Raw genomic sequence first — 12884 nt, forward strand, 5'->3', positions numbered from 1 at the left:
TCCTGCTTGACTTGTTAGCCCTGCTTGAGTTCCTGTCCTGACTTCCTCCAATGATGGACAAGATTCTGGAAGTATAAGCCAAATAAACCCTTTCCTCCCCAATTTGCTTTTGGTCATGGAGTTTTATTGCAGCAACAGAAACTCTAACTAGGGCACCTTTTATTTCTAGTCCAACCCCAAGACTCCTGTACTCAGTAAAGATGGAAAGTCCAGCCATAGACTTTTCATCATACTTCAGCTTCAGATGACATGGGGCTGTTTCTAGTTCAAAGTCACAGATGAATGCAAGTTTATACCATTCAGTGGCTCCGCATTCCAAATTGACGATCACATTTTTATTCATTATGAACCATTATTGTTAGCACCAGTTTCTAAACCTTTGCCAGGTCTGAGAAGAGAATCGTAAAGGCCCCAACATGCAGACATATATTTCTTAAAGATAAAAATGCAACATTCCCAGGTAACTTCTTCCCAGGTGTTTGTGGAATAATTTCAACATTTTAACAGTTTTAATAGAAAAATTCCAAGTATTTTGTTTTGGAAGGAAAACCGGCAGTTCTGGTTGGAAGTAAAGCATGCCCTCTTTCATTGAGCTGTTCGCACTGTGGATCGGCCTCCTCTCTGCCTCAGGCTTGGAGTCCACTCCTGGGAAGCTCCTGAGGCCCAGCGGTCACAGAGGTATTCTCACATTTATCTTCTTTCCCCTTGACCAGTATCTGGTTTCCACAAGAGAGATCAGGCTATGGGATTCTCTTCTTGCACTGACCGCCTCAATCGTAGGTCTGGGTTGAACACAGGAAAGAGAAGTTAATTCAGGGACACACACATTCCCAGCTTAAGGGCTTCCCTCGGGCAGCCAGGAAGGCTCCAGCTCTTCTCAAGCCTGCCTTCTTTTGAGTTTCTAGACTCTCCCCTTGACCTCCCATCATTGCCTGTTGTCAGTAAATACTGTTTTCAAAAATAAGTGCAGGATTGGAGGGGTGGCTCAGTGGAAAGAGTGCTTGTTCTACAATCATGAGGACCAGAGTTTGGATCTGAGAACCCATGTACCAAGTCAAGTATCCCACACGTGCCTCTAAACCCTGATATCACAGGGAGGGACAAAGGCAGGAGGATCACTGGAGCTTGCTGACTCCTTGCCTAGCTAAGAAGAAAATTCAAGTTTCAGGTTCAGGGAAAAAGGAATAGGCAGAGTGTGATAGAGGACACTCAACTCCCTCTCTGGTCTCCTACACACACACATATACACATACACACACACACACACACACACACACACTCACACACATTCACACACAAAAACACATAACTAGTCTAAAAAAAAGTTTGTTTCCTCCCCAGTGTCCATTCCCTTTCTGGCAACAGACACTGAGCTGCTTGTTCTTCGCCCCTGTGGTCTGTATGGTTGTATCAGCCACACAGTAGTTGAAACATGTGACTTGGGTATGGCTATAGGTACTGTCACATTTTCGTAGTCAAAGCAATGAGTTTGTGGATGAACACATCAGACTGAATGAAAATGATGAAATTTTTAAATTCCCTGACTCTTTTCCACCAGATTGAACCTGAAAAGCTGTGAGGTGTTGGCGATGCTATTTTGCCATCATTACAAAGTGGCTGTTGTGTAAAGAGCTAACATGTGACCTGAACAGTCAGAAACACAGATCTAGTGACACCATGAGCTTCCACATTAGGCCAGAACAAAAGCAAAATCATCTGAGGTCAGGCTTGCAGCAGCACATCCCCCACCTTGGGCTACGTCACTGGGTCTCTGTCTGTGGCAGGTCTGGTACTCACCAGGAGCAGTACCAAGTTCCTCCAAATGCAAAGGGCTTTGTTGCTGAAAATAAAGAAAGCAGACAGTCATGTCACTGGAGGGGGAATGCAAACATTAAGTTTGTTGCACAGATGGTACAATCTGTGAACCTGCCATTATTTTAAAACGGGGTAATGGTTGAGACAAAGGGTCGATCACGGAAATATCCAATATGTTTAGATTTTAGCAACAGATACTGCATTCATTCCATGGATATTCATTGAGCATTTATGACATGCTAGCTAATGTATTAGAACCTGGGGTCATTTGAGATGGGCAATGCTGACAGTATTACACTGATAGTAAATTATGTTGTCAACATTTTGAGTTGAGAGTTTACCTTTTAGTGGTACATTCCAGGACACCAATAGAAATTGGCAAAAAAATCTATTTATGAGCTTGATACAAGGATATATATTAATAACATGTTATGGGGGCAGACGTGATGTCTGGAGGCAGAAGTGCATAAAACACTTACAACAAATAGGACTAGGGGTGTGCATCAGACCCCTTGCCTGGCATGCACAAGGCCCTGGTTTCTATCCACAGCACCACAAAGTTACAGTTTTTAATACAATGTTTCATTCAATACTGTTTTAGTACTTTAAAAAACCCCAAACAACTCAAGTGTTCAAACATGTCCAGAATGCAACCATGTCCAAGATATAGTGTTCAGTTGGGGGGCAGGGAAGGCTGTAATATCATTTGGATATCAATGATATAGTATCAATGGATACTATGATTATAATAGTATGAAATCTGTATTTTCATACTCCATTCATCAAAGTCTGAGTAGACAAAGGTGTGACTGCTGATGCCCTGGGTAAAGATTTGAAAAATGTACACTAAAGTGATAACCATTCAGTGGGACACTCTTGGTGTTCCTGGGTGATTTAAAACAAGTGTGAACTCCATGAAAGCAGAACATTCTTCAGCTCACAGTGACCTATAACCTGGACCACAGCCAGCCATAAAGCAAACTATATATAACTATATAACTATATGCATATATATATATATATAATATATATGCACAGAAATACTTAGGACAGAAATTGAAGGGTCCTACACAGGTGGAGTGGAACACACCTGTAATCTCAGAACTCAAGAGGCTAGAATAGGAGCTAGCCTGAGCTATACAGCAAGAAAGCCTGTTAAATAGAAACACCCCCTGTCCCCAGAGTTTGGTGTCTGCTCTCCAATACACTTGTCACATGGATGTAGGTATGTGTCCCCAGGGCAACTGTAGCCTCACCTCCACATCTCTCCTTTCCAGGACAAGTGCACTGGGATTGGCTCTCTTCTCCATATCCTGCAGCTTGGTCAATTTTTCTATCAGGAACATCTTATCTTTGCCCTCCTGCCAGGAAGGAAAAATTTAGAGTAAAGCATGGGAAACATGTGCTTGTGTGAGGTGAAGGAGGCATGAATAAAAAGGGGCCTGCAAGCTGGAAGGAGATGGCCACCATGCTTCTTCTAATGAAGAAGAAGTTATCTGTGTTGGCCGAGATCTGTGATTCAACAGTTCAAAGAGAAACAGAGAGAATATTCCTTCTTCCAGGAGGCTGGATTCACTTCCCTGTGAGCCCTACAGCAGGAAGTTATGAACTATTCCTCCTGTGTCGGGAGCCAGGTAGCATAACTGTTTCCTCTATGCAGGCTCTGTCCCCAAACTTCACACAGGCAGGTCACCCCGGCTTCTCCACTGATTTTTAACATCCTGCTTGTAGCAATCACCCCAAAACCTTGCCATGTAAATGCCACTCACACTAATATTCCTGTGGCCTCTGCTTCAAGATCACTTTCTATTGCCCTCTTTGCTTCGACATTTACCCACCAGACTTCCCCCAGAAGGAAGGGCTGTCCCCAGGGATGATAATCTCTCCGGTGGTTGCTAAACATTCAGGAGTGCGGCCTAACAGCAGAAGTGGGCTTCTGGGGGCGGGTCTTGGAGATGACACCTGCTTCTATTTCTAGCCCAACTTCTCTGCCTCCTGATCTGCCAACATGTGAGGGGTCTCTGCCACATGCTCCTGCCATCATGAAGTATGCCCTACCTTCCCTACCATGGTAGACAGAAGCTGTGAGCCAAAATAAATACTTGCTCCTCCAGCCGCTTCTTGTTGAGTATTATGTCACAGTGATGAGAGAGGTAGTTAACACATGAACATACACATACACACACACACACACACACACACACACACACACATCAAAGATTTGCAGGGATGAAATGAGAGTATATAAATGCCAGTGGTGGCTGAAGCCATAGCTCCATCAGTGACATGCTCACAAGTGAGTTGCACCACTACAACCTATAAAAAAAAGACAAGCATGATGGCGTGTGATTGTAATTCCAGTGGGGAGGAAGTGAAGGCAGGCAGGTCCCAGGGACTAACTGGCCAGCCTGCCTGCCCTTCTTGGTAAGTTCCAAGCCAATGAGAGACCTTGTCTTATTTTTTTTTTAAACGTGGACAGAGTCTGAGGAATGACACCCAAGGTTGCCCTCTGGCCTTCCATACATGTACATACCCACACCTGTATACCTGCACACACAAGTACATACATGCACACACATGCTGGGTGGTGTCGACTTGGAGATTCATTGTACTATTCATTCTATCTTGGAATATGTTTGGGAATTTCTATTATACTCTTGACAGAGGATGAGAGGGGGGAAGGAGGTATTACACGGAAGGGGGATAGGAGTACAGGAGAGTCTTACATTGATGATCTGTTCATGGAGTAGCCGGATCATGACCTTCCTCCCCTCTGTGATCTGCCAGTAAAGATAGGTGATGATTCTGGAAGAGAAGAAATGGCAGACACTCTCGACAATGCTTTGAGACTCCATATTTTAGTGGGGTATAGAAGGACTGGAATATTTGCTTGCAAACAGATTTTAACCCAAGTGTGTCCCTGAGAAGTCAAAATGGGGTAGCAGGCTAAGTACTTTAGAGCAGCGGTTTTCAACCTGTGGGTCATGAGCTTTTTTTTTTGGGGGGGGGGAGGGTTAAACCCCTTTACAGGGTTTACCTAAGACCATAAAAATACATATATTTACACTATAATTTATAACAGTAGCAAAATTACAGCTATGGAGTAGCAACAAAAATAATAGTATGGTTGGGGCATCACCCCAACTTGGGAAACTGTATTAAAGGGTAGTGGTATTAGCATTAGGAAGGTTGAGAACCACTGCTGCACACCTAGGAGGTGGAAATAAGCCTCACATCATGCCCGTCCCTTAGATCAAGCAGGCACACATTTTCCAGGAAGGGACCAGGCATCCACATTTTAAAAACACATTAAGTTTGAGCGTGTAGCTAGACTATGTGATTTGCACATGTGCTGTTCAAACTTGAAGTGATGTACATTTCTTAATTTTTTTCTTTCTTTTTTTTTTTTGCAAACATATTCCACATACTTGGGTTTAGTAGAACTTGAGATTCTGCAGTGTATGTGTGTGTGTGTGTGTGTGTGTGTTTGTCCGAGTGCACATTCACATTCCCGTGAATGCATTCATGGAAGCCAGAGTTCAAGGTCTAGCATCCTGCTGTATTGTCCTCCACCTTATTTTGTTCTTCAGACTCTCCCTGGAGCTTGTACTCACCAACTGGCAGACCAGCTGGCCACTGAGCCTTGGGGAGCCCCCTGTCTCTGCTCCCCTAGTTTTGCATTGTTATATCCCGCTTTTGGGGTCCTGAACTCAGGCCCTGATGCCCACGCAGCGAGGACTTTACCCCTGAGCCATCCCAGCCCCAGATCCTGTGTTTCTAACAAGCTTCTAGCGTAATAAACTCAAGCATTTCATATTTGTGTATGGTTCCTATGCACAGCTTTAAAAACTCTTAAGACATTCAGAGTGGTGAATGTCTTTTGAATTCACATCAGATGTTTGGTGACTCAAGGGCTTAAAGATGGGGGATTAGTTACCACAAAGATAAAGCATGGTTGAAGAGCTGGACACAGGCTGAAAGAGGATTGTAAGTTCAAGACCAGCCTGCCCCACATAACAACATTCTGTCTCAAAATAAGGCAGTAAGTGGGCTGCACAGTCCTTGCCTCTCATGATCTTGTAGAGGAGGGACATGCTAGAAATATAATTAAACACCAACAGCCAAACATTTGATAAAGAATATTTCCTAGGAAAGCACAGAAGCTCTCCCACATACCTTAACCTGGGCATCTCTTCCTGAGTTGCAACCTTTATCATAAACTGGGCATCATAGAGAATTCCTGAGCTCTGCTAGTCATTTTAGCAAATTACTGGGTATGAGGAGATTACAGGAACCTTCAAAGTCAAAGCCAGAACTACAGGTGACACGTGGGTCTTGAACCTGGCATCTAAACTGGGCTTTGCAGGACTGAGCCCTTAAATTGTGAGGTTGACGCCACCCAGGTCCAGGATCAGAACTGACTGAAATGGTAGGCTAGCCAGCTGGTGCCTGTGGTGTTGAATGATTGCTTTGTATAAGAAAATCTTCTCCCTGTCACACATATTTGGTGTCAGAAGAGACACAGCAGCAGGGCCAGTGAAGGAGAAGAGCAGCAGAGGCAGCGGGTCAGGAGGCCAGTTTAACAGCTGCGGCTGTGGTGTACAGGGTGGAGCATCATGGAGAGCAAGGAGACCTGGCTTCTAGCCTCTGCCTCCACTATCAGGCTGTGCAGACAGAGCCTATAGCAGCATCTAACCTATCACTGACTTATTGTCCTTATCTGCAAAGCACAGACATTGTTCTGTAATCCATGGCTGGCGCGAACGGTCTGAGCCCTTGAGTCCTGTGTCTCTCGACAAGGAGCGGCCCTGTCTAATGCCATGGGAGCTAAGCTGTAGCAAGCTGGTCAACCAGTTTTTCCATGAAGGAAAGTGAACCCAGTGTGTATGACTCTTCATAAGAAATCAGAAGTCAGAAATGGATAGTTTTTAAAATTAAAATGCAAAAAACTCTAAATGTCAACAATGGGCCAATTTTTATATCTTGTAGCCTCCAAAGGAAAATTTCTGAGAATTCTCACACATTTTCATTCTTTTTAAAAATTGTATTTTGATATTCCTTTTTTTTTCTTCTAGTATTGAGGATTAAATCCAGGGTCTTGCACATGCTAGGTTCATGCCCTACCACTGAGCTATATCCCCAGCAAAAAGGGAGGAAGTAAGTGTACTGTATTTGTAGAGCATCCAAAAAAAAAAAAGCTTAGGTATGAATTTGTTTTTGTTTTTGTTTTTTTTTCGAGACAGGGTTTCTCTGTGTAGCCCTGGATGTCCTGGAACTCACTCTGTAGACCAGGCTGGCCTCGAACTCAGAAATCCTCCTGCCTCTGTCTCCTAAGTGCTGGGATTAAAGGCGTGTGCCACCACTGCCCAGGGAGATATGAAAATACTGAATGTGACTGGAGAGATGGCTCAGCGGTTAAGAGCACAGGTTGCTCTTCAAGACGTCCTGAGTTCAATTCCCAGCAACCACACGGAGGCTCCCAATCATCTGTAATCCAATGCCCTCTTCTGGTGTGTCTGAAGACAGCGACAGTATATTCATATAAATAAAATAAATAAATAAATAAATAAATATTTTTTTAAAAAACTAAAATATTAAAGGACATTTTACAGAAACATGTTCATGGGAAGAGTGGAGGCGGTCCTGGTCTCACTGCTCTGCACGTCTTGCTCTGTGTCCCAAATGAACATTCCCAGGATCACTGTCCTCTGATGTCAACAAAGGGCTCAGAAGAACCCTTCGCTTCTCCTCCCTCTCGCTTCCAGAGGAACCCCACTTACAACACAATGAGGGTGAGGATGAAGAAGAAGTGGACACTTCCAATGAGGTTCTGGTAGATCCAGACGACCCACAGGTAGCCTGGCCTGCGGCTCAGGGTGTCGATCCAGCTGTAGATGGACTGGATGAAGGAAGGTAGACCTCGGAACGGGCCGCAGTCAGCCGAAGGTTTCAGTCTGAAGACAAAACCAGAGAACCGCCTGCTGCCTGAGACTCCGATGCAGGCATTTCAGAATCAAGGGGTCCCTTCTGGGCTTGGGCTCTAGACACAGAAAATCTTGCCTGCTGTCCCCACACTCTACTTCCATGGAAAGCGTTCTCACTCGGCTTTGCCTGGTGTTACATGCCGCCTGAGGACCAACTCTCAGAGCAGGGGTATCACCTGCCACAGTGGCCAATCCAGACTCTAGGCAATGATCTAGCAGTATCTTGGGAGCAATCAGAGAGTTTTTCTTGGCAGTGAGATTTATGACCCACCAAGAGGAAAGCTTGTTAGCTATGGAAGCCATGTGTGATGCTGTGTTTAGGTGCTGTCAGCTGTTACAAATGCATAAAAACTGGAAGATTAAGATGGGGTTGGAGTGTGTGTGTGTGTGTGTGTGTGTGTGTGTGTGTGTGTAGAGATGGCTCAGCGGTAGCCATTAAGAGCACTGACTTCTCTTCCAGAGATCTTGAGTTCAATTTCCAGCAACCACAGGGTGGCTCACAGCCATCTGTAATGCAATCCAATGCCCTCTTCTGGTGAGTCTGAAGACTCAAATAAATACATCTTTAAAATCAAAGGAAGAGAGAAAGTGGGGAATAGATATGACAAAAGAAGTGAGGATTGGGATGGGATAAGTGACTCAGAGGTTCAGAACACTTGCTACTCTTACAGAGGATCAGGGTTCAGTTCCCAGCACCCACCTAGTGCCTCAAAACTATCTGTAGCAGTTCCAGAAAATCTGAGGCCCTCTTTTGTTCTCTGCAGGCACTAGGGAAACACACGATGCACAGACATACAAAAAGCTCATATAGATAAACTGTGAACCATGATGGATGAAAACGTGGGCCTCAGAGAGAAAAGGGGTAAGGGATCAGCAGCAGGCAGGGATGTCTAGGACGCTTAGGTGAGTTGACCTTGGAGCTGAGAATCAAATGGAAAGAGCCCTTCAGAGAGAGGACCCTGACCATATGGAAAGGGACTTGTTGGGCCCTAGAGGTGGAGCAGGAGCTTTGGAGCTGCCGTGGGATGGTGCCCACTGGAGAAACCAGCTCAGCTAGGACCTCTGGTTCACATCAGTCAAGTTTCCTGCTCATTGTGGAGGAAGTGGCCGCTTCCAGTTTGGGAAGTATGAACACTTGGCAGAAATGAGGAAGTGGCTCCTAAATATGGTGTGGGATGTACAGAATAAGTCCAGGGAAGGATTTACTCCCTCCCTTGGTCCTTATATCTGCGGGCTACCCCAGGAACATGAGCTGAGCTCTGTATTAAGCACAGTTTTTATTCTGATGTTTACCATCTGAGAGTCTTACTGACCCTGAGGAGATTTCCTTTCCCAGGACTAGCCTAGGAAGTATGACTTCTTATGCAGACGATTACCTAAAACATAGCCAGCAGCACAGCCACTTCTTTTAATAGGCCTTCATGGTTGGAGCATGTTCCCAGGCTCCAGTCACCCCATGGTCAGGATCTCAATGACCTATAATAGCCCCCAAGGCTGTAGAACCTTCTAAAAAGACCCAAAGTGGCCATCCCTAGCCTTGCTACTTTGCCTCATCTGTTCCTTACCCTAGAAAGTGCAGTAAAGTCTGTCAGTCCACCTCCCTCCTGACTACCCTGTCTGCCTTTTCCTCATGTGGCCCTGCATGGCATGAAGAACCTTCCCTTCTTGGGAACTGTGAATAACAAACCATGATTTCAGCGGTAACTGTCTTCATATCTGGGCAATAAAACCCACCTTTAAAAACAGATATCTATCCACTCCATCACTAAAGCCTCAGCCAAGGCCACAGTCCCTACCTCCAGATGGTGATAGCCAGGGTGCATAGCACTCCCGTGAAGGACGGGAAGAAGAGCAAGAAAATGAAGAAGGTTATCATCTGTGAGGCCCGCCAGGCCTTGCTTGGAGGCTGGAAGTTCATCATCAGACTGACCTGAGGAGAGAAACAGACCCCTTCCACCTGTGGCCACAGAACAGCCCCTGGGACCCCACCAAGAGCCAACTCTCCCACCATCTATTTACAGCTTCCCAGTTTTTGGCTTTCAGACCCCTCCCCACAGCCCCTTTCCCAGCTGGGATCTCCCTCGCACCCCCACCAGGTCATAAGTTCCCAAAGGAAAGAATTGGTTGCAACTTGGGTCCAACTCACATTTTTGACATAGAACATAATGAAGAGAGTGATCATTTGGATAAAAGGCAGCAGAGGACAGAAGAAAATTCCAAGCCTGTGAGGAAAACCGGAGTGTCAGGGACCCGGGGAAACTCAAGAAGAACAGGGTGCAGAGGCAAGGGAGAGACTCATATCTCCCTAAAATTCATATATGAAGACCTAACACACACATACACACACACACACACACACACACACACACACACACGCACATAAACACACACATGTATGCACCACAATACCTCCCAACATGACTGGATTGAGAAGCAGAGTTGTTCAAACAGGAATTATGTTGGAATGGGGTAAGCTCGTGGTCACTACAGTAGGCTCTAATTCAGTATGAGTGTTGTCTTTAAGAGAAGCAAGTAGGGCACAAACGTAGAGAACTGTGTGAAGATACAGGGAAGGTGAGGCCAGCTGTAAACTAGAAAGAGAGGCACGGGGCAAATCCTGACCCCATGGGCTTGGGAAGGAACCACTTGCCAACACTGTGACTGTGGTATTTCATCATGGTAAGTGTTCCTTTAGATGTGTAGTGTCATAGGAAACTAATGCAGAGGGGGATCGTTTGAATAACAGCAGACCAGAGACATCCCACCATGGCTGCTCCCTCTTCAGATCTGAGAAGGCTTTGCAGAAAGAAAGAGACTCCACCCCACCACAGAGCCACTAAACCATCAGAGGCCCTTCAGTGTGCCCTAATCTAGTGTGTGAGGTCATCCTTCCCACGTGTGGCCCTCATCCTTTCCATGGTGCATGAGAAGACCCGCAGGGACTAGACAAAAAAGTCCACTGAGTTACAAGTCAAGAAGTCTTTGCTTTCCAACTCTCTTGCAGTACTCCTGAGGAAGCTTGGTGCCAGGATGTCTTTAATGACCAACATCTGCCAACCTCCACACTCTAAAATGTATTTAATTTTTATCTATGTGTGTATAGCATATGTGTGCACAATGAATACACACATATGTGTGCAGAATCAGTGAAGGGCATCGCCCGTCACTCTTCATCTTACCCTTTTGAGATGGGGAAGGGGGTCTCCCTCCAAACACGGGTCTAGGCTGGTGGCTAGCAATATCCCTAACAGTCTTCCCATCTCCCTGCAACACAATGCTGAGTTGTAGTGGCACATAGTGGCCATAATGGCTTACATGTGGGTGCTGAGATCTGAACTCAGGTTTTTATGCCTACACAGCAAAAGCGTTCATACCTACTGTAACACCTCTGCCACCTACACACCTATAAGGAGCAGTCTTTAAACTGACAGTCTCAGAAGACAAGAACATCTAGCCAGGGTCTAAGAACTATTTGGGACACGGTTGCTTCAATTTTTCCAGTAACTTATGATTTATATAATCTGGCATTAGTTTTCCATTTATGATAGTAAAGATGGCTTAAAATATATTTGACTTGCATGGGTATTTGAATGAAACACATATCCAGAGATTCAAAGCTAACATGGAGGGGGACATTCAAGGAGAGGGAGGTAAAAAGCAGCAGCGATGTAAAGAGGAAAGGAGACTAATGAAACAAGAAAGGTTGCATGTGGTAAAATATGAGAGGGCAAGAGAGAGGCAGGAGTACGGAGAGTAATACCTAAAATAAAGACCTCCTGAAAAAGTCTTATGAAAGATGACTACTGCAGAAGCATCTAAGCTATAAGCATACACATGTATAAAAAGAGTTGAAGTGAAGTTACCTTGTAACGAGGTGACAATGGCTCTACTAGACACCACAGAACAGCAAATAAAAAAACCCCCATGCAAGGGATGGGTTACCTCTATTGGAGTAGCCTTGACCAGTGGGGTCCCACAGACACCCCCAATATTGTCAATATTGTCCATGCCCTTGGTCACTTTCCATGGGTGGATGGTAAGATCCTATTGCTGAAGACACCATAGAACATGGAGAGATGGAGCTGGTGTTCATCTGGAAGCTTTATGGCTACTGCTAACTTTCCTAGTGCTAGAAGGTGCTATGCAGGCTCCTGAAGAAGAATAGTAATCACCAGTCTCATCTAGTTGTGGGCCCTGGAAGCTGCAACAACGACTGGCCTGGCATATATGTATATGCCCATTGATACAATAGTGGTACAACTGTTACAGAAGTAACCAACCACTCACTGCTTGGACTTAAGTTCTGCCCACAAGGTGAAACTCATCCCTGGAACTTGTATTTGGAGCTAAGAGCATGTGACTAGACAGATCATAGCTCCAACTACTATCACTCTGATAAATGGGCACAGTGTTAAGCTGAGTCTTAATGGTTTGCTGTTATACCCATAAGCAGGGCATCTCTCAAATCTCTGCTTCCTTTTGCAGTTATGGTGTTATCAGAGACCTACAACTGGTCATGGTACAGAGAATAAGAGACTTCAGAGTGCTTAACCCTAAATGGGGCATCTGTATCCCATCCCCTTCTTCTAAGGCTCATGGGTAATTGTGGTAAGATGTGTAGAAAAACACTAAGAGCCAGGAACAATGGATGACCACAATGAAATAGTGTTTTTTGGACACACCAGAGCAGGCAGTTGCACGCATGAACTCACAGTGGTTGTGACAACACACACAAGACCCACATAAGCTCAAGTCAGACAAAATCTCAGCCTGGAGAAGGGAAGTGGGCATGAAGTCCCACTCTTGGCTGAGGAGCTAGTGAAAATGGATAGCTACCAGGAGATGGAGAGTCAACTTTCCTTTAAGGGTGTGGCCCCTACTAGGTCTATCATGCTCCAGTGGTTGGCCACACATTCAAGTGTATATAGACACTCTTAATAGGACCGGACAGTTTTGTTTTTTCTTAGAAAAAATAACGATGCAAAACTGGGTAGGTATGGAACGGGGGTTGAGTCTGAGAGGGGACGGAGGAGGAAGGTGAATATTATCAAGATACAATATGTGAAATTCTCAAAGAATTAACAC

The 12884-nt window shown here is 45.1% G+C and overlaps 1 protein-coding gene across 2 annotated transcripts in view; it reads right to left on the bottom strand.

The window, feature by feature from the left end:
• Positions 1–315: 315 nt before the first annotated feature.
• Positions 316–12884, bottom strand: part of Tmc5 (transmembrane channel like 5) — a 49926-nt gene continuing 37357 nt past the window's right edge. The window contains exons 12-18 of one of the 2 annotated variants that reach the window (XM_028778237.1): positions 9946–10021; positions 9596–9729; positions 7596–7769; positions 4542–4620; positions 3072–3176; positions 1798–1840; positions 316–782 (exon numbers count right to left, since the gene is read on the bottom strand). In XM_028778237.1, coding sequence (XP_028634070.1) covers positions 736–782; positions 1798–1840; positions 3072–3176; positions 4542–4620; positions 7596–7769; positions 9596–9729; positions 9946–10021 — 658 coding nt within the window. In that variant the 3' untranslated portion in view covers positions 316–735. The remainder of the gene's footprint in view (positions 783–1797; positions 1841–3071; positions 3177–4541; positions 4621–7595; positions 7770–9595; positions 9730–9945; positions 10022–12884) is intronic. The other variant, XM_028778236.1, reaches the window with a different exon arrangement.

Source organism: Grammomys surdaster, unplaced genomic scaffold (assembly GCF_004785775.1).
Source record: "Grammomys surdaster isolate TR1022 unplaced genomic scaffold, NIH_TR_1.0 330, whole genome shotgun sequence".
In the NCBI taxonomy this organism is placed as follows: Eukaryota; Metazoa; Chordata; class Mammalia; order Rodentia; family Muridae; genus Grammomys; species Grammomys surdaster.